Raw genomic sequence first — 26,187 nt, 5'->3', positions numbered from 1 at the left:
TGACATTCCACTTGCAGCTGCTGAAAAAATAATCAGAAATAGACAGCATGAATGTATTCACTACATACAGATGGCCCAACCTGCAGGTCCCACACAGAGACACAGGGCTCATGTTGGTTACCATGACCAATCATCTCACAAAAGGAAGAGAAAGTTGTCAAAATACACAGAGCACATCCAGGTAAACATTTAAAATTTATTAAACTTTTTGGTCAAAATAATTGAACAAGTATGTACAATCCCATTGTATTAGCTCTATTATGCATTTTAGGAACACGGTCAAATTGAACCCTTTAACAACCCAGCAGTTCCATATTTCAAGATTTGCAAATAGTGTCACAACCAATATACAGTATAAGTTTTTCTTTTTTTTTTTTTTCTTTTTAATTTAAACTTTATTTGTAGAACCTCAAAGTTAGTTGTACTGACTAGCTTACTGTGAACAAGAGTGGCACTCTATGGACAATAATTGAGAGGGCAAGAACAGACACTTTTACGTTTGCATATGCAGATCTGATTTAGTAATCATAATACACCTTCATTTCAATAAAAGTGGAGTGTAAACCACACTTCTTGTATTTGCTCTGGGAAGCTTAAGGAATCTCTGAGAACATCTAACTTGCAGGCACCTTCCCCAGAGCACCATGTCCAGCTACCTGACACTACCAGATGTGCTGAACAGCTTCAGGAGCAATTTCTCACCCACACTAGCCCAGGGTGAAGAAAAGGTTGATGCATTTTAGGCCCCTTTGGAACAACAAAAAAAAGTACCTAAGGCTTTAAAAACCAAAATGAAAACAACTAGCAAGAACAGTTATAACATATTAACACCAGCTAGCAGCCTCAGTATTTTCTGACACCCTGATGTCAGAACATACTAAAATGTATTAAGCTGTGTTGCTGCTTGGCATAATCAAGAAACATTTTATTGCTGGTTTCAACTGCAATGTGAAATACAAGATATTATGCCAAACATTTAAAATAAAGTGTATCTTCATGACAAATACTAAAAAGGTTAAAAAACATAATGCACATAAGGTATGTCTCTACCTAACATTGAGAGGCATCAGATAAACTTAATTTTTTTTTTTTTTATCTTCAAAGAAGAAAATTTGTTTTCCCTTCTGTGCAAGGTGGTCGCTTTCTATTAAGGCTGCGGACTTCTTTACACTAACCTCTTCTGTCTCCTGCTCCGTATACAAAAGTTGTTTCACAAGAAAACCAGTGCAACTTAAACTAAATGACACTTCCAAGGAAACTCGAAACCTAGAATTTGAAATAGTACACAAAAAAGTTTGTATTAGTCTGCTAGAAATCAGTGTGTTGGGACAAACGTGAAAAAACCATCCTGATGGGCAGATCAGACAATCTCAGTACATGCAATAAAAAAATAAAAAAGACTGAATACATACCTGCAGATTTAAAAACACTTTTTATAGTTTGTTATTTTATTAAGTGGTTTACACCAGAAGGTGTGGCAATAGATACAACTGGTGAGTAAATATCCATGGAAACCTGTCTACCAACCCAACTCAAGACCTACCTAAGTGCTCCAAGGTAAAAACACCTAAGCCTAGATACAGGCCAGAGGAGGAATGTTTACAGGCATTAAGCACAATATATGTCTTGAAAGGCCCAAATATTACAGCAGAGAAAGAGCGCAAAAGATAGAAATTACATTTTTATGACTTTTTGTTTTCTTCTTGGGTGTTAAATTTTTGGTCTATAAACTGGAAAGGAAGGCTCAGACTTCAATAAATACATTTGTTTTGAGTATTGGCCTGATTGAGTGCTGTCCATCAGTTCTGCTTCCAGAGGGCTTTTCCTCAGAAAATTGCAACTGACACTCCCTAACCTCAGCGAAGGCAGAACCACACCGTGAAAGCAAAAACCAGGCCAGATTTCCTTTCCTTTACCTAAAGGGAAATAAGTGCATCAATGTTCTTCACTGGTAGGACAACAAGGCCTTCTCTTTTACAGATAAACAACTGAGCTTAACTATGCAAGAAGACAACTCTGTCCTCAGGTCAGTCACCTTTAGTTAATTTTGTCCTGGAATATATACAAATTATTGGTGGCAGCTACAGCAATGATGTTCTCCATGGGATGCCATGCTGTATGAAGAATCTTCTTGTTGAAGTCCAGACTGTCAACATTTATTTCATCTTTCTTTCTTTTACCACCTGTACACACTTTACGTGGTTTTAAGATGGCACGAGGTTTGCTGCTCTCCCTGGATGCTTCTAAAGTGATATCCCGCCGTGTGTTGCGGTCAAACATTCTAAAGAAGTTGTTGTAAGATCCAGTCATGATAGCACTGTTGAAAAACAGAAGAAAGGAAAGCGTCATTAGGCTTCCAGCAGGGGTATTCAATCCCTATCTTCCTCTCTTACCCGCAAGGTGTCAGGTCAGATTTACCACCAGTCTCTGGCACCACACTTTTAATCTCTGATGTAAGCCCTTGCTCATTTCTGCTGGGCATTTAATACTGCTTCCACTCCCTAATTTTCCCTCCCAGGTGTTGCCCCTGGTCCATGCTCCCTGCCAGTAAATCTCAGCAGCAGTCCTAGGCTTTCTTCATCGTAATAGAAACAAAGCAGGCCTTCTTATTCCTACTATATCCCTTCACCCTTTAGCACCAGGAGCTATAGAGGAAGCACATACATTGTGAACTACTTAATTTCATCAGACTGTCACAAACACACAAGTGCCTTCCTTGTGTTTATATACACAATCCTGCAATAAAAAAGAAGAACCCTAAAGGCAAGCCAACAAAAAGCATCCAGATTTGCCATGGTCTTACCCATGGCTTCTGAAAACATTATAAGATGCAGCCAGTAACAGGAAATGTGCACAAGAAGTGCTTTAGTATTTAAGAATAATGCTTCCACAATTTGCAGGCAAGATGAACACTTCAGTTATTTGCAACAAAATTAAGTAATTACCTAACAGTTTAATCTCCTTTGGCCTACAGAAAATACTGAAAGATGTTTCAATTTGGAAAATAATGCATGAATATTCTTGTAAATACTTTGAAAATAAAGCAAGGCTTGAACTGGCCAGTTTTGACTATACTGACAAACAAGAATTTATTCCAATCCTCCAATTGGAGGATGAAAGATTGAAGTCTACTGGGGAAATACAAACACCAACACCAAAACATAACCACCAACAAAAGCAACCAAAAAAACCCAACAAAAGAACCTCACTGCGAAATACACACTGCCACCCCTTCCCACCAAGGGCTGATCTGAATACAACGAACTCATCCTCAAAGCTGAGCACCACTTATAGGTTTGGGGACAAAACTACATTTCTAAGCTGAGAAAAGCAATCAAATCAAAACAACTCACCCATCAGAACCGTTCCAGCAGCACTCAAATTTGTCGAAGATGCAGTCATTTTCATACAGGGAACAAAGCTTGCTTCGAAGGTACTCATGAACCTTTTTGAAATATTTAGGTTGATGTTAGAGATTTAAAGAAGTAAAAATGACAGATGATATTTAAGAAAACTTGAACATCATACTTGATACGTCTCTACAGGCCTGTTTTCCATATTGAGATCCCACACTTTAACAGAAAGGTAGTCTCTTGTCATCATGTAGCGACCGCTGTGGCTGAATTTTACATCAGATATTGATGATATTATTTCTGAAAAAAATGATCTGCTGCTAGGATCTTCAGGTTCTTCAAAAACTGCAGACAGAAGACAATTATAAATGAAACCAACACCAAGTTCTGCAGTTTCCAGCATTTTCCAGTACTTCAACAACAATAAGCCAAGAAACTAGCTTCTTTCATAAAATGTTACTGTTAAACTACTTTTTAAATAGTCTCTTTTCAATAATGTTACAATGTTTGGAACCAGGCAACCTGATGACTATCCCCAGCATTGTCAACTGGAGCACAGCATCAACGGCCTATACTCACAGGTCTTAAGGGATGAATCAGGAAAAAAAGTTAAAAGCAAAACAACAACAACAACAAAAACCCACATACAAAACCAACCAAAACACAGTCTTTGTGTGCAGTAAAAATACTACAACTGATCTACAAGTTCTGCTGAAGAACAGAGGGTGAAAGTATCAGCACAAGGCCTGCATGCATGACCCAAGTATTTTGAGATTGTTATACAACAAGCTTTTATTAAAATCTGAGTTGTACAATGCAAACTATTGAGAGGAAATAATGGTATCTACACTTGAATGCAGTAGATGTGGTTTCAGGAAGCAGCGAAAGAAACATGACTTAAACTTTAAGTCAATATTAAAGTCTATGTTTTAGGACACAAGTTATCCAGCACTATTTTTTTCCATTTTTGAATAGATCCTTTTAACAGGATGTTATTCAGTTAAAAAAAAATAAAAAATGCTAGCATGTTTTCATGCAACACTAAGGCAAACAGATGACTTGGCATAGCATTCTACATTTCACATTGCAGGAGCATTTCCTTCCTTCTTCACTACAGAAAGCTTACCTGCAAGGATCAGTAGGGTAGGGTACCCCCCTCAAAAAGTAATGCTAATAAATTCCCACTGCTACAGTGCTGAAGAAGAAACAAGGGGCTGGGAGCTAAGTACTGTTCATTTTGACTTCAACAGAAAAGCCTTCCTCACCTACCAGGTTTACATGTCTCAGCAAACTAAAAACCATTCACCTCTCATCCTTGGAAACTCACCTTCAAACTCAGTGCATATTTTTAATATACTCTACCCTATGTGCTGCAAACGGTCACAAAGTAAACGGACCATCCTCAGCAGCAGCCCATTTACTAATGCACAAGGGTGAATAAACTGCCCTGAACTGGCATTCAATAAGCAGATACCTTTGAGAAGCACCAAGACTGAGTCTGGACAGAAGACAGGTCTCACTGGTGCCAAAAGCACTTGTCCCATCAGTTTATGATGCATAAATGGGTAAACAGGAGCAGAGTCAGATCGTCAATTGTCTCATGCTACACTTCAGCTTGCTGATGGCCTAGAACAAGACAATTAAAATGTTCCATTCTACAAAACTACCACTCCTTACCTTGCATGGTCTTTACTGATAAGTCGAACTTGGTTAGATTATTTATAAGGAAAGACCTGTACACTCTAAGCAAGAAACCCCTAAAGAAAGAGCACACCCCAGCTTACATTTTGAATGCCTATCACAGAGGGCTGAGGAGCGCATGTCGCAGAGCCGAATGGTTCCTTTGCTGCTGCTGTACACAAACACATTACAGTGGTGGGGGTGGAACTCTGCAGCAGTGATCACTTCAGTCAGCTCCTCCATGTTGGCAGGCTTAATATCTACAATATCTGGGAAGGTTTTGGTAAAGGCATGTAACATCTCACATTCAAATCATTTCTAATAAGTAACCATCTTAAAAGATGTTAAAAACACAGCACAGAAAACTGAGGCAAATGTATAAGCTTCTACCGTCAGCAACCTACACAAAGTAGCTTTTTATTTACAGAACAACAGTTTTTAAAAGGAAAAAAATGAATAAGATATTGTTCCAAGAAGACTAATTAAAATCACATAGACTAAATTAAGCTCATAGCTGGAAATTTCAGGTTCCTCTCGAACCTCCTTTTCAACACATCTTATCAAACACCGTACTTTATTTACGTAAAGCCTTAGAAAGCTTGTATATCATTTTTTTAATACATAATCTTTCTGTAACATCTGTTTTGTTGCATATTTGCCAATATAGGACATCCTATTACAGTTTTGGTCAAGCTTCCTAAAAGATCTAGAAATTATTTCTACAGTTAGCAATACCCTTTGGTATGGAAAAGCAACTGTTTTCAAGAGAAATGTTATTTTAGACAGTTAAGAGACCTTAAGCTTTGGAAAGAAGTATCCACTTCTCAAATCTTTTTGTTCTTATTTAAAGTATAGACTAAACTCAATAAATAAAGGATGCTTCCAACATTTAAACCATCTACAGTATTCCTGCTGGTAGTTTTCCACTGAAAGAATGCTTGCACTTGATGACTGAGACCATTCTGAAAGCTGCTTGCACCACATTAAATCTCTACATTTTTAAATCCTGTACTTTAATCCACAGATTCAAAAACTACTATAGTTAGTAAAATTAAGATAATTCTCTTCAGCATACATAGCCTACATGCACCCTAGTGTTCAAAGAAGATTTAAGAAAAGGATACTAAAACTTCTATCTGTGATTTCTAAATGCCATAGGTTAATTCTTAGGTCATCTGCTGAAAGGTATGTTTCATGATCACTATTTACTGAAATAGAGTTTATATGGTAAGTATGTGCATTTGCAAATATCCTTCTGGGACTTGCTTCAACCATTAGATCCATGGGTTTCAGTATTGGCACCTGAAACATAAGAGAACAGTCAACTTGGGCATAAAATTGATTTCTGATTCAAAATATGTTAATTAATTGCACCCCACCTATTTCTGTTTTAATTTACTGACATCCTCCCCCTAGTTTTCCAGCAAGAATATAAATTCCTACACCTGCCCCATACAATGAAGTTAACAAACTGGGGCTGCAGCCCTGTGAGCTATGAGATGTGCAATAGAACACTGTCTAATGACAAACACCAATAGCAGAACTTAGATTTCCTGTTTTCTAAAAATCAATTAAGTTCTAAATACCTTTCAATCTGTGGAACAAGAATTGAACTAAAACAGGCCATGAATGGAAACCTGGCCCCCTGACTTCTGCAGAAGTTACCTGTCACATACAGGAGCTCTGTACTTCACCCATCAGGACAACGATGTATGCTTATAATGAAGGCAATCATTGAAACGAGTGCCTAAAGATAACCGCTACATTTTAAAGAGTGTTCAGGTGCTTGGTCACAGAAGTTTACAAAGAAAATCCCCAAGGTGATCACTGAGCAATCAGTGCAATTTCAGGATCAGAAACGCTCTGTTATCACAATTAGTTGATATAAAACATGACATGTTTATCACAGGTAAGTGGATCAAGCTTCTCTCTAGCTCCTTCAGCGGCCCAGTCTGCCACTGATCAGCACACAAACAGGTTAAGATTGCCTGTGGATGCCCTGTGCTGTTTGCTGGACTGTATGTACTGGAACATTACCTTACATTACCCAACCAAGGAAGAAGTTATGGCACTGGTTCAGGGTAATTTCTCTTCCTTGAACAAGAAACAAATTAAACCAAAAGCACTGTAATTGTTTTCACTATATCTGTATCTCACAGTCTGCTTAGATCATAAATGGTCATTATTAAAATTAATTTGTTGTTGCTTATTAGTCAATCATTCTAACTGACCACGAGTGTCCTGGCCCTTCAGTTGTGAAATCAAGAATGCATCACTGTGAATCAGCAGAGTCATGTCAGAAACGACACTGCATCCACACACACAGGACGCAGCTCCTGAGTGCTGTTGCTCCTACCGGTGCACCTCATTAGAAACAAATGGAGGTTCTTCTGTAATGAGGTATGGAAACAATACCCCTAAGAGGCCAATGTATGTACGCTGCAGATCTCTAAGCTGGTCATTCGAACATGGAGGTGTAATACTCTGGGAGGTTTCCCTCCTTTGGACCATCTTTTCTCACACTGTTCATTCCATCACATTTTCTTGTGAGATGCCAGATGTCTGACAAGGTTTGCAGCCTTCCCCTCCCAGAAAGGCAACAGAACTAGAAAGATAATTTTTGAAAGAGAGGTTCTTGCTTTTTGTTGCTCTCCCTCATTCAGCCTGATGATTCCTAAATATATTGTGTATTTAAAACAGACGCAAACGTACTCATTGAGTGATGTAGCCAGCAGAACTGTTCCAGTTGTGTTCCGGACTTTCTGTGCTCCTAGATAGGTTGTCTACTTCTACTTCTATAAATGCAAGACTGGAGAAGCCCAGATTTCATCTCTACTTACTTCCAGCCAAGGCATTTTATAATTGGTTTCCTTGGCTTTAGACATCTTAGTTGGAATACACCGTCAGACATCAGCTCCCACATGCTAAGTAAAAGATACTACCCAAAAGAAGCAGGTAATCCTTCCCAACATCACAGTGAGTTACACTGGTGAATAACTACATCTTCACTTCAATAGTCAGTTTAAAAAAAGTGAGAAGAGAAAAACAAACAAAAACCAACACAAAACCACAACAGTCTATTTCCTACAAGTGTCAAGAATGGCAGTAGATTTAGAAGTAGAGAGAGCCTTGGTTCAATTCCTATTTATAGCAACAACAACAACAGAGATCGAAAATCCCCTACCCTCGTATGACTGCTTTTCTTGAGCTCATGCTTTAAATGGTCTTATGTCTGGAGCACCAACCCTGCCATTACATCACCACGAAACTGGAAAAATACCAAGGCTACAGAAGTATTCATTAGGCTTTCCAAGTGCCCCAAACTGACCTCTAACTGAAACACCTCCTGCAGACTACCCAGCACTCTGTTTAAATATATCAGTCCTGTTCTTGAAAATAAAAATAGGAATACGAGAACAATATAAAAATTAAGTTATCAATACAAAGGCAAACTCTTCCTAAATTCACAATGGCATATGCCAGAGACCCTGCCTGCCAGTTTCACAGGGAACTGCCAATAAATCTTTTTCTACAATTTAAATACACTGAGTTGGATAAATGCTGTCTCTACGAAGATATTTTAATTTGAAAATTTTTGATTTCAAGTCTATTTAAAATATGGTAAGATTACAAAACAGCAAGAAAAGCAAAACAAGAACAAACCTACTGGGAGGAAATATTTTAGTTATGGACTAAAACATTTCTATTTTCACATTTCAGTTGACTACCTTGGTAATATAAAGAAGTACATGCAAAAAGATATTTAAAGTCAATGAGCAGAAACATACCCGTAGTGCTGTGATTTTGAAAGGATCCCTAAGTCTTCCATCTTCATCTTTTAAATTATAACCTTCGGCTCTTTTATCCCTTTCACTTATTTTCCATAATTTAATAGTTTTATCTAAAAATCAACAAAAATTCACATCCTTGAGAATGAATCAAATTCCAAAATCAAATCCCTAAGTATGGGGGTGAACAGTGTTACTCCTCCCTCTACATTTCTACTGCTTGCAACACAAAGGATCCCACCGGAGTCCTTCTAACAACATAATACAAAATGAAATGCTCTCAGCATAGACATGAAGAACTTTGCCTTCGGATACATTAGTTAGCAGAAATAGTGCATTAAAAGTAAACAAAAAGCATGCACTTACAGGGCGTGGATGGGAAATACCTCAAAGTATCAGAAAAAAAGAAAGGAAACAATCAGCAGGTTTCATTTTAACTCTAATGTAACATCCAGTTAAAAAAACCCACAAGTTTCTGCCTGACCAATAAAGCAGACAGCTTACCATCCACCTAAAAGCCCCATTGCAAGGGAAATACTGATCACCAGAACTCAGCAATGAGCCCTGCACTGATATCTAAGTGATTTTAAACAGACAAATGGTAAGGAAAGAAAACAATCTTTTAAGATGACACAGCTGGAAGGCCGCTTTGAGTCTAGCAAGACTTAGATCCAAGTAGATTAATTTAATTTCCCAGTCCAGTGGACAGAAGTTCTTCCTGCTTTTGAAGTTTTGTACAGCAGCACGTATATAAGATCATTTAAGAACAAGGCTAAAGGAGATCCAAAACCTTAGGAACAAGTGCATGTGTCAACAAAAGCAAGGTGTGGTTTCTTCATGCACAGCTCTGCACTAGATTTACAACTTGCTCCATGATGCATCAGAATGAAACAGTCCTAATGTTCATAGCACTGATCATCTCAGTAATACATTTAAGCACTAATAAAATAATGGAAGAAAAAATAAAGTGAATGAAAATAGTATAAATATGCTTCTGCAGTGACTGTTGTCATTTAAGCCATGAGCTCTTCAGAAGCACACATGATGTTTTGGAACCAGAGAGACAAGAGGAGTATTGAAACCATAGTGTTTCAATTTCAATTACTATTATTCAAAATTGATCTGGCATCAAAGACTGAATTTCAAAATTAGGATGATCAAGTTAAGTCAAATACAGACTTTTGCTATGGTTCTGCATACTGGCAGCCCCACTATAAAGAATCCATACTAAAAAGCAGAGCAGCAGGGTGTGCAAACTGATGGCATGGCCAACATACCCCTAGAACACAGCTGTGCAATGACGTCTGTTCTGCTGCTGCTAGGTTACCTCTAAGTTTGAAAGTCACTAATTGACAGGGTATTATAAGCAAAACAGATGCTGCACACGATTGGAAAAGACATGAGAACCACCCCAAAACACTCCATAAAAACCCCACAAGTGGATCATTGGTGAGATAATATTCAAATAACATACAATAAGTACTTTTTGCAAAAATGAAGTGTTCTTACCATTTGTAGACAGCAGGAAATGAGCAGCATTCTGTTGTGGTAACCACCTGATTTTATTAATTTTTTCCTCAATTTCTAGACTTTTCAAGTAGTCAAACTCAGGTTCATGACTCTGGAAGGTACTGTAAACATTATATTCTCCCCTAGAATGAGGACGGCTTTTATTCTGTAAGGAAACAGGATTTCTTGAAGCTGATGTTACCCACTTCATTAGGAATTTTACGTACAAAGTAAAGACTAGAATTTATCAATTAGAAATTAACCTTCTTACAATGGGTCTTGCTGAATTTGGTATCTTTACTGTAAAATATCTTAGCAATACATTATGTGCAGACTTTTTAAAAATATACATATTTGTTGACTCATTTGAGAGCACCTGGAAGAGGCATGCTGCCTGCACTGCTGCTCCCAGGCACTTCCAACACAACTGGAGCAGAAATCAGTTATGACCCACATCCTAAACCACAAAATTGATGTGTGTATTTTCTGCACTTCACCAAACTCATTCCCCTAATGAACATAATATGGACATAGTACAGGGTTTTCAGACTAGCAAGTAAATATTGGAGGACACAGTACTTGGTGTAATTATATATGATTTTATAAAAACATGACTACACAAAGTTACTCTGTCATGTATGTGTTAGATCTAGCTTCTCTCTGGCTCATTTTAAAATATGCTGTATCCAGGAGTAGTATCAAGGCTTATCATTAAGCTTTGACAACATTCTTCATTATAAAAATTCAGAGGCTGAAATGACAGTATTTTCATCTCAGGCTTTCCATGCTGCACGTCACAATACAGCACAGACATTACAAGTACACAAAAAACTCTTCCCCTCAAAGCAGCAGGGGACAACTCTGCATCATTCTCATTTGGTAGGTGCAGTACCAAGGAACAGAGATCAAAGTCACAAGTATCTGTGGATTTGTCATATCAGATTTGAGGAAACTATTATGGGGCTCTTTAAATAAGATAACATTACATAGAGATTCCTGTTTGGATTCCACTTGTAGAGTTGCAGAGCCTTGAACATCAACAAAAACAAACTCCCCAAAACACAATGAGAAATCACTGTTAGAGGAAACAACTCACTTATTTCCAAAGGCAGCTAAGAAATCAGTTGCCCAGGAAAAGTCTGTAAAGGCAACCTTTTTGTTCTGAAGATTCCTTCCTTTTCCATGCTTGACTGTGCAACTTTCAGAAGGTTTTCAGTTGTTTTTTTCTCCTTCCCCCACAGTCTCTAAGGAGTCTGAAGTTAGTTAATTCTGACACTTGATTTTTCTCCCTGTCGTTTAACTTTTATACATTTTAGATAGGATCCTCTCTACTTTTAGTTATCTCCATTACTTACCTAACTACCCATGTTTTGGGCAGGCTGTCTTGTCTGCTACAAGGCACTGGTCTCACTATGTTCCAACCAAGTGTGTGAGTAACATCAGTTTCTTGGAACTGATGTAATGCCCTGCAAGTTCAGGGCACGATGCCCAACATTTTGGCCTGCATTCCCAACACGAAGCCTATGTGAAATCTTCAGTTGTTATTAACATAGTAAAAAAAATTATGCTGTTTAAAAAAAAGTTGTGAAATTTCATTCAGTTTGCAGTATTAAATACTTATTTGATTTAGATTTGCCTTTCTCCTCTCCAGGAATTCTGCAGTTTTGTATGTGGTAAGAGAATGAATGGACGGTCATGTCCATCTCTTCCTTGCAGCCCACATCCTCCCAAATATTGCTGTGTGAGAAACGTGACTTGTGTAATGCTAAGAGGAAGTGACGTGACAGCTGGGTTTTGACTTGCAGAACAACTAAGCACAAAACCAATAATAGTTCCACTCCAAATGTGTCAAAAAGATAGAGATCCTGAGCAGGTGGCCACTTTTGACCTTGGTCTCTGTGCCTTAGTTAAGTCTATACAGGAGACTAAATGATAAATGAGCAATGAGCCGTCTAGGTGTAGCAGTGTAACATTTCAGCAGCTTTTTCAGCAATAGTATTTTCATTTCACCACCTTTCAAAACCCTACAGTAAAACTGATCAACTATCTTTGGTAAAATGTTTTATGAACAGTATCACAGTGAGGGTGAAACACGAAATACTGGACTGTTCGTTAATTAAGCATTATTCAAATCATACAATGAAAGTGGGATTCTGCTTTAAAAATGCACCTCCAGATTAGTACACTTTGTGCACAAACAAACTAAACTGAAACAGAACTCCCATGATTAATTTCAGTATTTCTGAACGAGGAAAAGGCTCAAATTCTCATCATCTCTTCCAAGCAGAGGATAAAGGATAAATACACTCTTTGGTTGTGGGCAACAACTGCCAGGTGGAATGCTGATGTAAGATTTCTGTGAGATGTGACAAGACATGAGAACTGTTTGGCAGCAAAAGGCTTAATTTGTCGGGATGCAGCACACATTTCCAATGCAAGCTTTTTCCCAGGATATGAATAGCTTGGTAAGATACCTGCACTGGTGAATGGACAGAGCACAGCACAGCATTATCACACATGTGAACAGCACTGCACTGTTGTCTGAAGACAATGTGCAGCTAGGAGGGAGGGCTCTTCCCAACCTCAGGACCAGAAACGCCCACATTTTCCCACTGACATCAGATGCTTAATTCTTCAGTTTCTGAACTATCACATTCTGATGTCCTTACAGCTCAACATGTATTTTTTTTTTTTCCCCTTACAAACTTGTTTTCTTATATTAATGTCAAAAGAAAGAGAATGTGTCTTAGATCAACCTAAGTGTAAGGCTTAGGAGAATGTTCAATGGCAGCTCTACATTTACAATACTGAGCATAACGGTTACATACAAGGAATTCACTGTATTTTTGGGGTGTTTTTTTTTTTTTCAAAGCAGTGAGGGACTGAAACCACTACCAAGCTGACCTCCCAAATTCAGCACAAGGTAGACAGTTAGACATATGGCTAACTTCGGGTTTCCTGAGCAACCTATCCAGTCACATAACCCTTGCAGCACGAGCAGATGAAGTGAGACTGTGCAACACAAGAGCAGTGTAGTAACAGCACTTTTGTTTTTCAAGTCACTGACCTCTTGTTCCCTTTGAAATATAACCACTCTGCCACCTTTGTCTCCTGTTGCAAGAAGATCACCAGAGTAATTAAATTCAACTGTTGAAATAATATCAGCTGTAAACAGAACAGAAATAAAATAGCACTGTAATGTGTAAAGCAAATCAAGATGTTTCAAGACTTGAAAACAAAACAAAATTACAGTTTGCATTAATGCAACAGCCCAAATAATTGATTTACATCATTAGTATCCAGAATTGTTTCAAACCCCAACAAAATTTATTCATTTACAATTTAAAACATTCTCTCATTTCTTCATGTTTTGAGCTTGAGAGCCTCCAATCACAAGAGAGGCAGCTTGTTGTTTTAAGAACCCAAAATGTATTCTACCCATCTCCAGTAAGCACTGGCACACATAAGGGAGCACAGAGCTTCCCAGAGTGAGACCTGTGCCTGAAGTGGTCCATTTGCAGTGTTACCTCAGAGCAGCACTGCAGCTTACACTGGTCAAAGCCACGCCGGTACAGGCCTGCCCCTCCCCGAGCTCACTATTGATACACTCAGTTCAGGAACCTGAATTGGCCAAAGGAAAACAAACAACAACAACAAAAAAAAAACAGAAGAAAAAAAAGTCTGCCAATTAAGCCTACTGAACCAACATCAGCATTTATACAACAAACAAGAGACAAGGATGACAGCAAAAGACAGGACCTCCAGGTTAGACTGCCTTAAGCTCCCTTAGAACCAAACCTGAGAAAATAAGCGCTATTTACCACTCTGGGCCACCTTTGAAGGTGAATAAATAATTGCCATTAAAGGATCTCTCATGAACCTACAGATGTCTGTCACAGGGTGAGTAGCTTTTGTTGCTGCTCCTGTATGCCTAAAACCTAAGATAGTACGTGAACTCTGGAGCCATGCTGGTGCTCACTAGCCACGTAAGTATTTTGTTGTATTATGCAGGTAGAAAAAACTGTAAGATTTGAAATATCTGCCATCGGTTAGTCCAGAGTCAGCACTCGGAGACTGATGGAAACCACATCCCTGCATTGATTCTGATGTGCTAACTTTTAAGTTCCTTTCAATGCCCACTCTTATGAGGAAGATGGATAGGAAATCTGATCAGTTTTCTCAGTTTATCATTCATTTTTCTGTTTTTATTAACAGATTCCAGAGACAGGTTGTTTTTTTCTAGTGCACAGGGATCTTTGTTTACTTGCTTTGAAAACAAGAAATAACCTTTCTACAGATTTATTCCAGTCTTCAAAAATCACACTGCTATCTTGCTCCTGATATGTCTACTTTTCTATATTCGCCTTTAAAACATAACAGAAGAGTTAATTTTGGTTAAAACCAGGATGGTGGCCAGTCCCATGTCCTCAGACCCAAAACAAGAGAAACAAACCCCACGCAGCCCATACTCAACCCCCTAGTTTCCCTCAATTCATCTTGTTAACACTGACGATAAAGCTTCCTCTCCACTCACAGGGGATCCTCATATGCCACATGTTGCCTGTTAGTGACCACCACCTCACATCCAAGTCTACATGAGCAGCCAGAGCTCTTTGCTAACCTGACCCTACACTGAAGGCCAATCCCTGGTACATGGCCATTTGTCTCTATAACAGACTGCACCGAAACAAAAAGCCTTAAACAATCTTTCCCTCCTCTTAACTGCTAACATGGATTTAGAGCAATAAGTTCAGAAAACAACATACAGCTAAAGGGTTTATTAGCACTACATGACCTCTTACCTCAGAAATTGCCTTACAATTACAAGCTCCTAATAGCACATATTGATAAAACCTCAAGATATAAACATACACACACACACACAAGTGAACATACGTGCAATTTTTATACACGTATACACACAACTTAGACCTTATTTAGTAGTATGATGTGTTTGATTCAAAAGTTACTTATTGCTGTCACCATAAAGATGCACTCTGTCAAACTATACACACGCTCTGGGTACAGCAATAACATTTTACATGCACTTCTCTTAACCAGCTCTCAGCACTAAAACAAGGACCAGAACACCCGGAATTTAAATCACACAAAATCCATCAATTCACACACAGTCTCTCTGTTCCTCTCCTTGAAAGGAGAGGACTCATTATGGGTACACCAGAGCCAGACCAGGCTGCTGGCCCCTGCCCTCCCTGCACTGCATGCCTCCCAGCCAACCCTGGTCACACATTTCAGCTCCAGTTAATGACCATAATGCACGTGTTACCTTGTGTCATTTTAATTCTTTAATTTACTTTGTCACCACTCCAATAAGGCCATGCTGCCAGGCTGATACACCACTCTCCTTTTCCAAAGCTTGCCACCTTTTCAGATGTACCACATTGCACAGCAGGCGCAGACATGCTGCATGCTGTCTGAGCTGGGCCACACTCAGCTCTCCGGTCATTTGGAACTTCGCTCTTTTTTGAGAAGATAACGACCTTAAGCAAGGCCCTTCCATAATGACGTGTATCATGGATGCATATGGCAACTATGAAATTATTTTGAAGTCAACCCATTCTTCCTGCATAAAAACTGGGGGGGAATGATAGACACAAGGATGCAGATTTGATCATAAAAAAAAAAGCAAACTCAAAACTCACAACCAAAAACCCCCAAAGCAACCGAAACCCACAAACAAAAAACTCCTCTTTGTGCACGTTGCTAATATTACCGTTGGCCATTAATACTGATCCATGTTAATTATTTCCACAATTACATGTTTGTTTTGTGCCCGATGGATGTTTGAATTGTCTGAATGTATAAATTACAAGCTATTACAGGCTGGCTGGCTATGAGGCTTTCTAGTTACAAATACTAAATATCACAACATAGCAAAGAGCTCTGTGCTAAGATGACAAAGCCAGCATGCGCTGAACCAGCTGCAAGTGTAGTCCTAAACTCTACACCCTGACTGACAACAGTGCTAGAATAAAACAACCTGAATAGCAATTTCATGGTATTTTCAGCACTCTGAAGCAACCCTAAAGTAACATTTCACTACCACAACACCTGAAATCTACTCTAGCACAGACTGCTTTTATCCTTTCAGACATCTGTCCTAGCAGAAACAAATCATAGAATGGCCTGGGTTGAAAAGGACCACAATGCTCATGCAGTTCCAACCCCCTGCTATGTGCAGGGTCGCCAACCAGCAGACCAGGCTGCCCAGAGCCACATCCAGCCTGGCCTTAAATGCCTCCAGGGATGGGGCATCCACAGCCTCCTTGGGCAACCTGTTCCAATGACTCCTTAACACATCCAATTACTTCAAAGTTGTGCAAAACACTTTTCTTTATGGTGTCAGAAAAGGAATAAACTATCAATAACTTCTCCCATGTATACTATCAAAGGGTGTTCTGAACTCTTTGCTCAAAATACACTGTGTACTATTTTTTACTTTAACACGCATAAAAAGTCAACAAAATTAGTCTGACAGCAATTATTTACTTGATGTGTTACCTATCCCAGTGTAATCTTGAGTTCTTTTATGTCAAGCACTGTGGAAACACGATGAAACAAACTGGAACTGTATGGTTTTTGGAAAAGGACAAGGAGAAGAGGGTACACCAGACAGTTCAGACAACAATGTCAGTGCGGAATGTCACGGTTTCCTAACTGGAAAATTAGCCTGAAACTTTAAATTCTCACTGAAACATTATGCAACAAATCTACTGCAAAGATGCTTGACAGAAATAGAGGGAGGACCAAACCTGTACTGCTGTGAGCCATGAAGAAAAGCAGGATCTGCAGCTTTACTGGGACATCTGTCCAGCAATGCTTCCTTACAGCCATGAAAAACTAACGTTTGCTTTCACTGTTGGGAAGAAGTTCTAACTTAGCTATGGTCTGCCTGCAAACCAGGAAACTCCCAGTTGTTTCCAAAGCCAGGATGTTAAAAGGAGCGTGGGGTGAGAATGCTGGCAACTGGATTCTGATTCTGTCAAATCCTCACATCTAAAAGCACTGAGCGCTTCCATGGGCGCTGCACAACCTCCAAACATGCCAGAAGGCTAAAAATACCCCTCTCTATAATAACACAGTGGAAACCATTCTCAGTGGATCAGGTGACTGTATCATAGGCCTTAAGAGAAGTTTCAAACTTCAGCATAAATACTCCATGCCTTTTACCTTCACTGCTTATCATTAACCTCTATCACAACCCCCTGCTGTAAGCCTGCTGTAGCTTTATAAAATTAGGCCTCCAAATCTTGGGCTGCTACACTGGGAGTGAAGGTGGATGGAATGTCAGAGGGTGGCTTTTGTTACGCTTCTGAGAGGAGAGCAAGCTTGGGCCTATAAACTGATTTAATCCTACAAAGGAATCATACTATGTATTTCTGACACTGATACCAACGCCTGGGCTGTTTAGACATCTAAATTGGATGTCTAAAATTAGCCACCATGAACTTCTCCAAGCTGACTGCATAGTGCTACTCCGGTTAAAAACAGAAAACTTCTACTGCTCCTGAAGTTGAAAACCAAGACAATAAGCTTATAGCCCCCTGGTATATGAACAATCGTGCAGCTGGAGATCTTGCCTGTCACTAACGCTAGTGAGGCACAAGCAGCATCAACTTCTCCCGTTCTTAAAACCTATTCAAAGACTCTTGGCAAAATGCTGTTTCTCACACTTAATGGACAATCACAGAATCATAGTATGGTTTAGGTTGGAGGTGATGTAAAAGATCACCCAGTTCCAACTCCCTGGCCAAAGCAGGGCTGCCACCCACTGCACCAGGATGCCAGGTTCCCATCCAACCTGGCCTTAATTGCCTCCAGGGATGGGGCACCTACAACTTCTCTGGGCAACCTGTTCCAATGCCTCACCATCTTGGGAGTAAAAAAATTCTTCCTAACATCTAACCTAGATCTCCCTTCTTTTAGTTTAAACCCGTCCTCCGTGTTCTGTCACTATCAGACCATGTAAAAAGTCTCTCTCCCTCCTGTTTATACACTCCCTTCAGGTGGTGGAAGACTGCAATGAGGTCTCCCCAGAGCCTTCTCTTCTCCAAGCTAAATAAGCCCAACTTCCTCAACCTTTCCTCATAGGAGAGGTGCTCCAGCCCTCTGATCATTTTAGTGGCCCTCCTCTGGTCATGCTCCAACAGCTCCACATCCCTCCTGTACCAAAGGCCCTGGGCTTGGGAAAGTACTCCAGATGGGGCCTCATAAGGAAGTGAAACAGTTCTATTTCCAATCATTACCTAAAAAGGAGGCTGATTAAACTTCTAAGGGATCTTAATCATTAATTTTTGGGGAAATTTAAGTAACACAGCTTCACATTCAACTAGAGAGTGACAGAAATGGCAGCAGATCTGTGTCCTGTCCTCCTCCTCCTGAAGAATACTTTACTACACATCTTTGTCCACAGCCTGTTCTGAGATCCAAAGAATCAACTGTTCGAAGGGACTGCGACGCTGAAAAGGCTCAGGCTTTGAGAGGAAGTAAGTGGACCTGGACCAAAGCCAGATGGCTGGCATGAACCGTAAAGGAGACTGTAAGAGGAAGCGAAACATAGGCAGAACATTTCTGTACTTGAAATCAAGACCAACGTGACACACCTTCTGCTGCCCCCTGGGCCCATTATTCCAGAGAGCCTTTGGAACAACAGCTGAAGGAAGCTGCTGGAGACATCATATGGTCTCTCACAGTTGATGGGAATGAAACAGAGAGCACAGAAGGAGATAGGTACAAGCTACATGCTCCTAAACCAACTTGGAATCAGAAGGTGGGATGTCCCAGTGATGTGCTGAACTGTTAGATGAGCAGAATGAACAGGAATTTCTTTTGCAACAAGCAGTGACAATACACTACGGTTCAACTGCTGAAAGACACTGCCAGCCAGGGGTAGGCAGAGAGCAGCCAAATGAAGAATCAAGCAGATTAACAAAGCTAACAAAATGCATGGAGATGCACTAGAGGGAACAGTAACTGAATGGAAAAAAAAAAAAAGGAATAAATGTAGAGACTAGTGCTCTTTAAACTGCTAGAAAAAAATATTTAAAAAACAAAATCCTATCTGAACTTAACAAGTTACAGATGCACAGTGCCTTACAAGTGCAAGGTTTAACAGTTCTTCACCTTCACATGGTTATAGCTATCCCAAAGGAAAAGCACAGATCTGCCAGCAAGGTTCTAACCAGCCTGTCCTCCATCTGCTGAGGCAGCCAAGTGCCAGCAGAGCTTTGGCCACTGCAGGTTTCTGGTCACTGACTTCTACCCTCAGCATCTCCTCTTTTTTCCAGTACCCTTAACTGATTTGCTTCTGGCTGCATAGTAATTCTTCATGCTATGGCTGTAAGAAAAGTCAATGAAAAAGATTAATACCACTCTCAGTTAGGATGGCTCAGGACTGGTACAGCTGTTATTGTAATGTCTAAGTTCTCCTAATGTATGTCCTAGCATTGTTCCTTAGTTTAAGATTTGATAGAAATCTGATTTCTATCTCTGAATTACATGGAAAGGAAAGCCAAACCTTGGAGCTATCTACATTCACTTGAAATATACAGTTACTAAAAATAACCTATGTTTCAGAATATGCTATTTTTAGACACTGTGTTCAGATTTCCACTTCTACGATTGATTTAAGAATACACAAAAGTGAGATGTATTAGGGGTCAGGAGAGTACCACAAGGGTGGCATTCTTTTGCTCACATCAAGCTTCTTCCAGCTTACTTTGCGCCGTCCTCCTGTATCCATCAGGTTTAACCACTTCTTCTTTTGTAATAAACAACTTGCAAAATGGCTTGAATTGTCTTTCAATAGCAAGCAGAATTTCACTTAGTCCAAAGTAAGTCTCCTTTTTGAACTAATTTACATCACCAAACAGATGACCAAGAGCATGAGCAGGGCACCCAGGCTGCTGCAGAAGAAGCGCAGTGGCTTGGCCAGCGAGTACAGTCTGTAGCTTCTCAATGAGCCAGGCTGTAAATGGACACTACAGGTCCTGTGAGTCATATCAGAAACGGGTTAAAGTGCATGTGGTTGCCTCAGTGTGAGAGTACAAAGCAAGGGTGAACCAGCAGCAAGATCAAACTGTAGCAAAGCTGAAGTTCAGTAAGACAGAAATGAACTTTACCTTTGTGCTTTGCCAAGGCTTACTATGCCTTTTCTTACAAAGGAATGAAAGCTCATGCAGACACACGTATATGCCTCCATCATGAATTAAATTTTGATAACATAGTAAAGATAATGGAGTTAAATTCATTGTAAAGCGCGTTAGTTGGCAGGATAGATTCTCTTCTCCACACACACAGACACAAAACATTACTTGACGAAATCACTTCAATGAAGACTGAAGATTGAATGGAACTTTTTTCCATTATTTTTGTTTCTTAAATATAGTTACTCACTTGTAAACCTAGGCATCCTCACTATAAGCATTCATACTGCACAGCCTATGAGAAAGAAGCGAACAACTCAGATAACTAAGAACCTCCAGAAGCTCTCTGATGCGCCATTTCTCACACAACATCTTATTGCATTCGTTACTTAACTCATACAATAAGTGCAAGTGACTTTCCAGTGGCTTAATGTCTTGTTTTCATGGTTGGCTGATAGAGCTGGAATTCAAAGGAGTGCTTATTATTAAATACTACTGTCTGAGAACAACATTTTAGGGAATAGTGTATTGTGGAATAAAGGGTGATGATAAATTCTTGGTCCCTGGGCTGTGTGAAAGAACACGAGACAGAGGTGTTCTACCTGAAACGCTCAGACTACTTCCTCCAGAGGAAACTGCTCTATTACCAGGGCTCAGGTCAGAACTGGCAGCCAAAGCGTTTAATGTGAACAGAGAAAATAAACAAACAACCCACCACCAAAGCACTTCCCAAAGCTGATCTTGTGTAACTGTATACAGAGCACCCTATACAATACACCAAGGAAGGAAGAACAAAACCTTCGGTCTCTGCACCAAGTGTTGGCTCTGCTGAGTGCCCACTGCAGTGCTTCTGGGAGCAGAGAAAGAGCAAAGCAGTGAGAGGATCAAGGCAAGAGCACTACCAGGTGCCAATGCTTACCAGGCAGAAGTGCTTAATGCTTTGGGCAGAGCAGAAGAACAGGCATGGGAAGCTGCCTCTGCACCTCATGGCAAAACACCTTCTCAAGAGAAAAAAAAACTTAACAACCCACAAATTGCCAAAAAAGCCAACTTCCTGCCCTATTCCAGCAGTAAGTGAGGGCCTCAGGCAGAGCCAATTATTTATGATTTAAGGAAACAATACAAATGGCTTAATGACAACTCCCTATTGTATTTTCCAATTCTTACAGAAAAGGGCCTAAGAGATAATAACCAAATGTGTCATTTATTCTGTGCGAATTTATTCCAATGTCAAACAGATGTACCTCTTTTGGAATATATATAAAAAAATAAAGTGCATAATCACACTGGAATTAGCTTTAAAAGCATCAAGAACAGGCCAGTTAAACTCCTGGACATTTTAAAACCATCATCTGAGAAGACAACTGAAGACAAAGAATGTTCTGAAAGTATTCACACCACGACTTGAGAGCTGTGGTTGAGCTCTGGCTCAGGAGAAGCACAGTATCTGTTGAATGCAGGGTAACAAGTCATCGCTCAGCACATCACTGCTGTCCATTACTATCTGGGTCATTTCTAGCCAGTCCTTTGATCCTTAAATGCAAATATTAAAGTTTTCAATGAGCAGAAACAAAGTGGCATATGTTATTCTGTTGTATTGGAAGTCAATGATGATTCTTAGGTCAAATGACAACTTTTGTTTTTTGGAAGAACTGAAGTTCTGCTCACGTGAAATACCCTATAAAGTTTCATCCCCAAGTTAATAAATGAGAGCTCTTGTCCATTACAAAAGGGCACTGCGTGCAGCATTTATCTGCACAACTCAGTGATACACTCAGCTCCTTCTAACAAGATTTCCAATAGAACAGAACAGTTGAAGACTTCAGCTAATGAGACTCCAACAGCAAAGCATCAGTACAGCTCTTTGTGGAGCAGCCATACCTCAATGCTGCTTACATCCGAAACCAAGAATATAGATACATCTTACTGGCACCAAATTAAAATGGCATTTACAAAAATATCCAAAAAACCATACAGTCTGATATGGGGGGTGAAGAGGGGCAGAAGCTAAAAGCAAAACTCAAAGAAATCCTGGTGTCGATAACAGGAAACCCAAGATATCCACAGCACACAGGTTCACGTTCCATTACAGGCACTTCAAGTGCTTCCAACCTGTCACCAGCACAGGTCAATTACAAAGACTTATAGTGACACTATAAATATATGTGTATATATATATATATATACATACACACAAACACTCTGCTAATTACATCCAGAAGCAGCCAGTAATTATATGCAGCACATCTGTCCCTAAGGAATTTGGGAATATCTGAACAATGTTCAAATAACTGTTTCATATTTTGCTTAACAAAGCAAAGCAAAAAAACAACGTAACCCCCCCAAACCCACCCACAATATTCCTGACCATGCAGAACAAACAAATTAAACCCTGACATCTCAGTTAGGCCTTGACCAGCATAAAGTAAATAACTAAAGCCTACATTAAGAAAGCTGATTTCTACCACAAAAGGTAACCCAAGAACACAAAGTCCACCAGACAGTCAGTACGGCTTCTACAGCCGCATGTTGTTACACTAATAACCGGATTACAAATGCAGTTTTGGACTGCTTTATTTCTCTTCCCCAGAAGGACAGACCATGTGGCCATCCTCAGTACCAACCCCTCAGTCTGCTTCTGATCCAATCCTCCTCCTGGAATCGAAGAAAACTTCCCTGCTTTAGAAAACTACGTATGTCCAAAACCAGTATGTTTTCCTGATCTCTTTGCACAGCCAACGTGACCAGTTCAAACACTGCTCTTCTACTGCATTTACACAGAGCACTGCACAGATTTCAGAGATTACTCACTGAAGAAACTGGTTCCATACATAGAAGGCATAGGAGAAAGTGATTTTCTACACTGATGACTTAGAAAAAAATCTTGTGAGTGGAGATGGCACACCACAACAAAGTGCCATACCTAGTACATACATACCTCTATTAAGGCAATACATTTGAGACAACTGTTGAGTACAAAATGTAGTCTAGAATTGCACTTCAAAAGGAAGTGAAATTCTGGTTAAGTTGCTTGACCTATCAGGCATCTGAATTTCTACTACTGAATGAGCTGTTTGCAAGAACACCTCACAAAGAAGCCTGCATTTACTGTATCAGAGAGCTACTTCATGCTGTCACGTTCAGATCTCCTTCACAGAGATAACCTCACAAAACGGGGCAGAAGAATTACAGAAAAGTTCAGTTTTCTCCATCACAAATATTTCCATGGAACTCAGAGTGGTTATGTGCAGTACTCGCAGTGAGGCCATCTCAGGTCAGCCAGAGCACACCCAATGCATTCAGATGTGAGTTTGGTAAAAGATGCTAGGAAAAAAATGGTAATTAATAGGTATTCCTATAGCTGCGACCAACTATTTAGCAATTGAATTCTATTCTCAAATTGAATTGTTTTCAGTATAATTCAGGCAATTATTAGCAAATAAACTACATATAACCTGCACTTAATTCCAATTTCAGGACAAAATCTAAAAGGAAACTAAACAAAACCCGAGCACAAAACAAAATAGGGACTTTAAGTCACAAAATCTTTAAGGAGTTCTCGTATTTCAGTTGGAAAACAAAACTGACACCAATTCCAATAAAAACAGGTAATGAATGATTACTTATATTAATTGCCATACGAAGAAAATTAAAACTCCTTATAAACGATAGTGTCACACAACCTGCAGTCCTCGGTCCAGGAGAAGCTGCATTAATAAGGTAAGCTTGGGATAACTCAGAACAGAAGCACTGAGCATCAGCACCCCTACTTGCTCTTTGCATTTCCAGTCACTCCAAACAGAAAGCTCTTTCCTCTCATGAAGACCTCAGCCTTGGTGAGATGTCTCATCAGTAACGTTAAGTTCCTCTTTGAAGAATCCTGTTATGCACTTAAATAATTAACTGGGTTTAAGACATACTGGTATTTCAAAACCCACAGCTTTCCAGCTCTGCACAAACTCGCATTGCTCAGTTGCAGGCTGGGAAGTGAGGTGCTCAGAGCTGTTTCACCCACCCGGAAGAAGTGACTTGCAGTCACACAGATTGATGCTAAGAAAATAAAGAACCATTCGGGAAATTGGTAAAAGCCACTCAAGTACATTTTTAAAAGAACTCTGGGAACTTTAGAATGATACTACATGGTGAAAGCAGGCTTAGTAAAACAAAAACAACTGCCCGTGCTGACCATTAGCTCCTCGTGCAGCATAAGCCTACCCCTCCCGGAGCTGTTATTTGAATGGAATGCCCAAACAAGTGGCACGATAAGGAAAACATTGTCTGCTTTATTACCCTGTAGCAGACAGTAAGAAAAAACATTTACTGCACTCAGAAGAAGACTCCAAAGCCAAAGAAGACAATGCTCAGGGACTGCAAGTTTTTCCACTTAATACAGCCATTTCAATGCATGCCATAAAAGTCCTAATAACAGCCCAGAATGGTGTTTCACGCGCATTGCACGCCCTTTTCAGAAAACGGAGCATCTCCAATCAGAACAGTTCGAGCACAGAAAATCTAGGAAAAAACAAAAAGCACTTTCCCATTGAACCTCAGCAAAACCTCACAAAGCTGAGAACCCTCCTACCAGGTAAAATGCTTTTGATTTCTTACTCATCCCCAGCCACGCTTTGCACAGGTCTCGGAGCCACAAGGCCGGGCCCTTCCCCTTCGTTAAGAGCTGAGCTCGGAGCTGCCGGCGCACCCAGGCGGGCAGAGCCCCCAGCCGCAGGCAGCAGCAAGCAGCAGCAGCAGGCAGCAGCAGGCTCCAGCTCCGCTCGGGGAGCCCGGTGTGAGGGTAGAGCCGCGCGGCCCCGCTGCTCCCTTCGCGTCAGAGCGGCACTGGACGCGCCCGGCAGGCTCCACCTGTGGGTTCCGTCCGTCCGCAGCGCTCCCTTTTCCCCGGCACGGAGGAGACCGCCGCGCCCGCCCCGCCATGCCGTGCCGTAGCACAGCCGGGGCCGCCCGCCGCAGCTCTCCGCTCGGGGACAGCCGCCCCGCCGCGCCCTCACCTTCCGCCACGTCCTCGTCCACGGCCCCCTTCACCTGCGAGAAGCACCACTGGAAGTCGTTGCCGTTACCGCCGCCTCCTGCCACCCCTGCGGAGCGAACAGAGCGCGCTGTGAGGAGACGGCCCGCCCGGCCCGGGGCCCGGCACCGGCACCAGGCCTCGCCCCGCGCTGCCCCCTCGGCGCCGGAGCGCTGCCCCCCGCCCGCAAGGCCCGGCCCGGCCCTGCTCGGCTCGCAGCACGGAGCCCGCCCGAGGGCCGCCTCGGAGCCGCGCTGCGGTGCGGCCTCACCTGCCATGTCGCGCGGGGGAGGCGCCGTCCGGGAGCGGGCGGGAGCGAACCGCCGCACCGAGCTGCCGCCGCGGGAGGGCTCGGGGTTTCAAAATGGCGCCCATTGCCGGTCGGCCTCAGCCGGTGACGTCAGCAGCCGGCTCCCCTCGGGGAGGAGCGGCGGGGACGGCGGCAGCGGCGGGAGGAGGAGAAGAGGGAGGGAAAGGAGGGCCGGGATGGGGACGGCGGCGGTGACGACAACGAGGAGGAGGAGGAGGACGGCCGGCGCCGCGGCCCCCAGACTGACCCCGATGCACCGTGAGGCGATACCTTCTCACCCTATTGCTGCTCCCTGGGCAGAGGTTGACCCACTCACCCACCCCCGCTGCAACTTCATCTTAGGGAGCAGTAGGGAAAC

The 26,187-nt window shown here is 41.1% G+C and overlaps 1 protein-coding gene across 3 annotated transcripts; it reads right to left on the bottom strand.

Annotated features, from left to right (window-relative positions):
• Nucleotides 1-176: 176 nt before the first annotated feature.
• Nucleotides 177-25,915, bottom strand: PPP2R2D (protein phosphatase 2 regulatory subunit Bdelta). 3 transcript variants are annotated; one of them, XM_046942967.1, is made up of 10 exons: nucleotides 25,791-25,915; nucleotides 25,503-25,589; nucleotides 13,858-13,951; nucleotides 13,398-13,495; nucleotides 10,331-10,496; nucleotides 6,158-6,335; nucleotides 5,138-5,302; nucleotides 3,529-3,698; nucleotides 3,354-3,445; nucleotides 177-2,317 (listed from the first exon to the last, which is right to left on the bottom strand). In XM_046942967.1, the coding sequence occupies exons 5-10, from the start codon at nucleotides 10,358-10,360 to the stop codon at nucleotides 2,038-2,040; spliced, it is 915 nt and encodes a 304-aa protein (XP_046798923.1). In that variant the 5' UTR covers nucleotides 10,361-10,496; nucleotides 13,398-13,495; nucleotides 13,858-13,951; nucleotides 25,503-25,589; nucleotides 25,791-25,915; the 3' UTR covers nucleotides 177-2,037. The 3 variants fall into 3 exon arrangements, with proteins under 3 accessions (XP_046798923.1, NP_001006507.2, XP_015144476.1); NM_001006507.2 differs by lacking the exon at nucleotides 13,858-13,951 and adding an exon at nucleotides 8,822-8,934; XM_015288990.3 differs by lacking the exons at nucleotides 10,331-10,496; nucleotides 13,398-13,495; nucleotides 13,858-13,951.
• Nucleotides 25,916-26,187: the final 272 nt, after the last annotated feature.

The sequence above is a fragment of the Gallus gallus genome, chromosome 6 (genome assembly GCF_016699485.2).
Source record: "Gallus gallus isolate bGalGal1 chromosome 6, bGalGal1.mat.broiler.GRCg7b, whole genome shotgun sequence".
Lineage (NCBI taxonomy): Eukaryota > Metazoa > Chordata > Aves > Galliformes > Phasianidae > Gallus > Gallus gallus.
Note: the sequence above shows the minus strand (reverse complement) of the source record. Positions and strands in the feature narration are given on the sequence as shown.

Excerpts from the sequence above, each read along its gene's own strand:
- PPP2R2D (NM_001006507.2), bottom strand. Across the intron at positions 3,446-3,528 it reads GGCCTGTAGAGACGTATCAA|GTTCATGAGTACCTTCGAAG; the intron begins GTATGATGTTCA and ends TATTTCAAAAAG. Across the intron at positions 2,318-3,353 it reads TGCTGGAACGGTTCTGATGG|TGCTATCATGACTGGATCTT; the intron begins GTGAGTTGTTTT and ends GTTTTTCAACAG.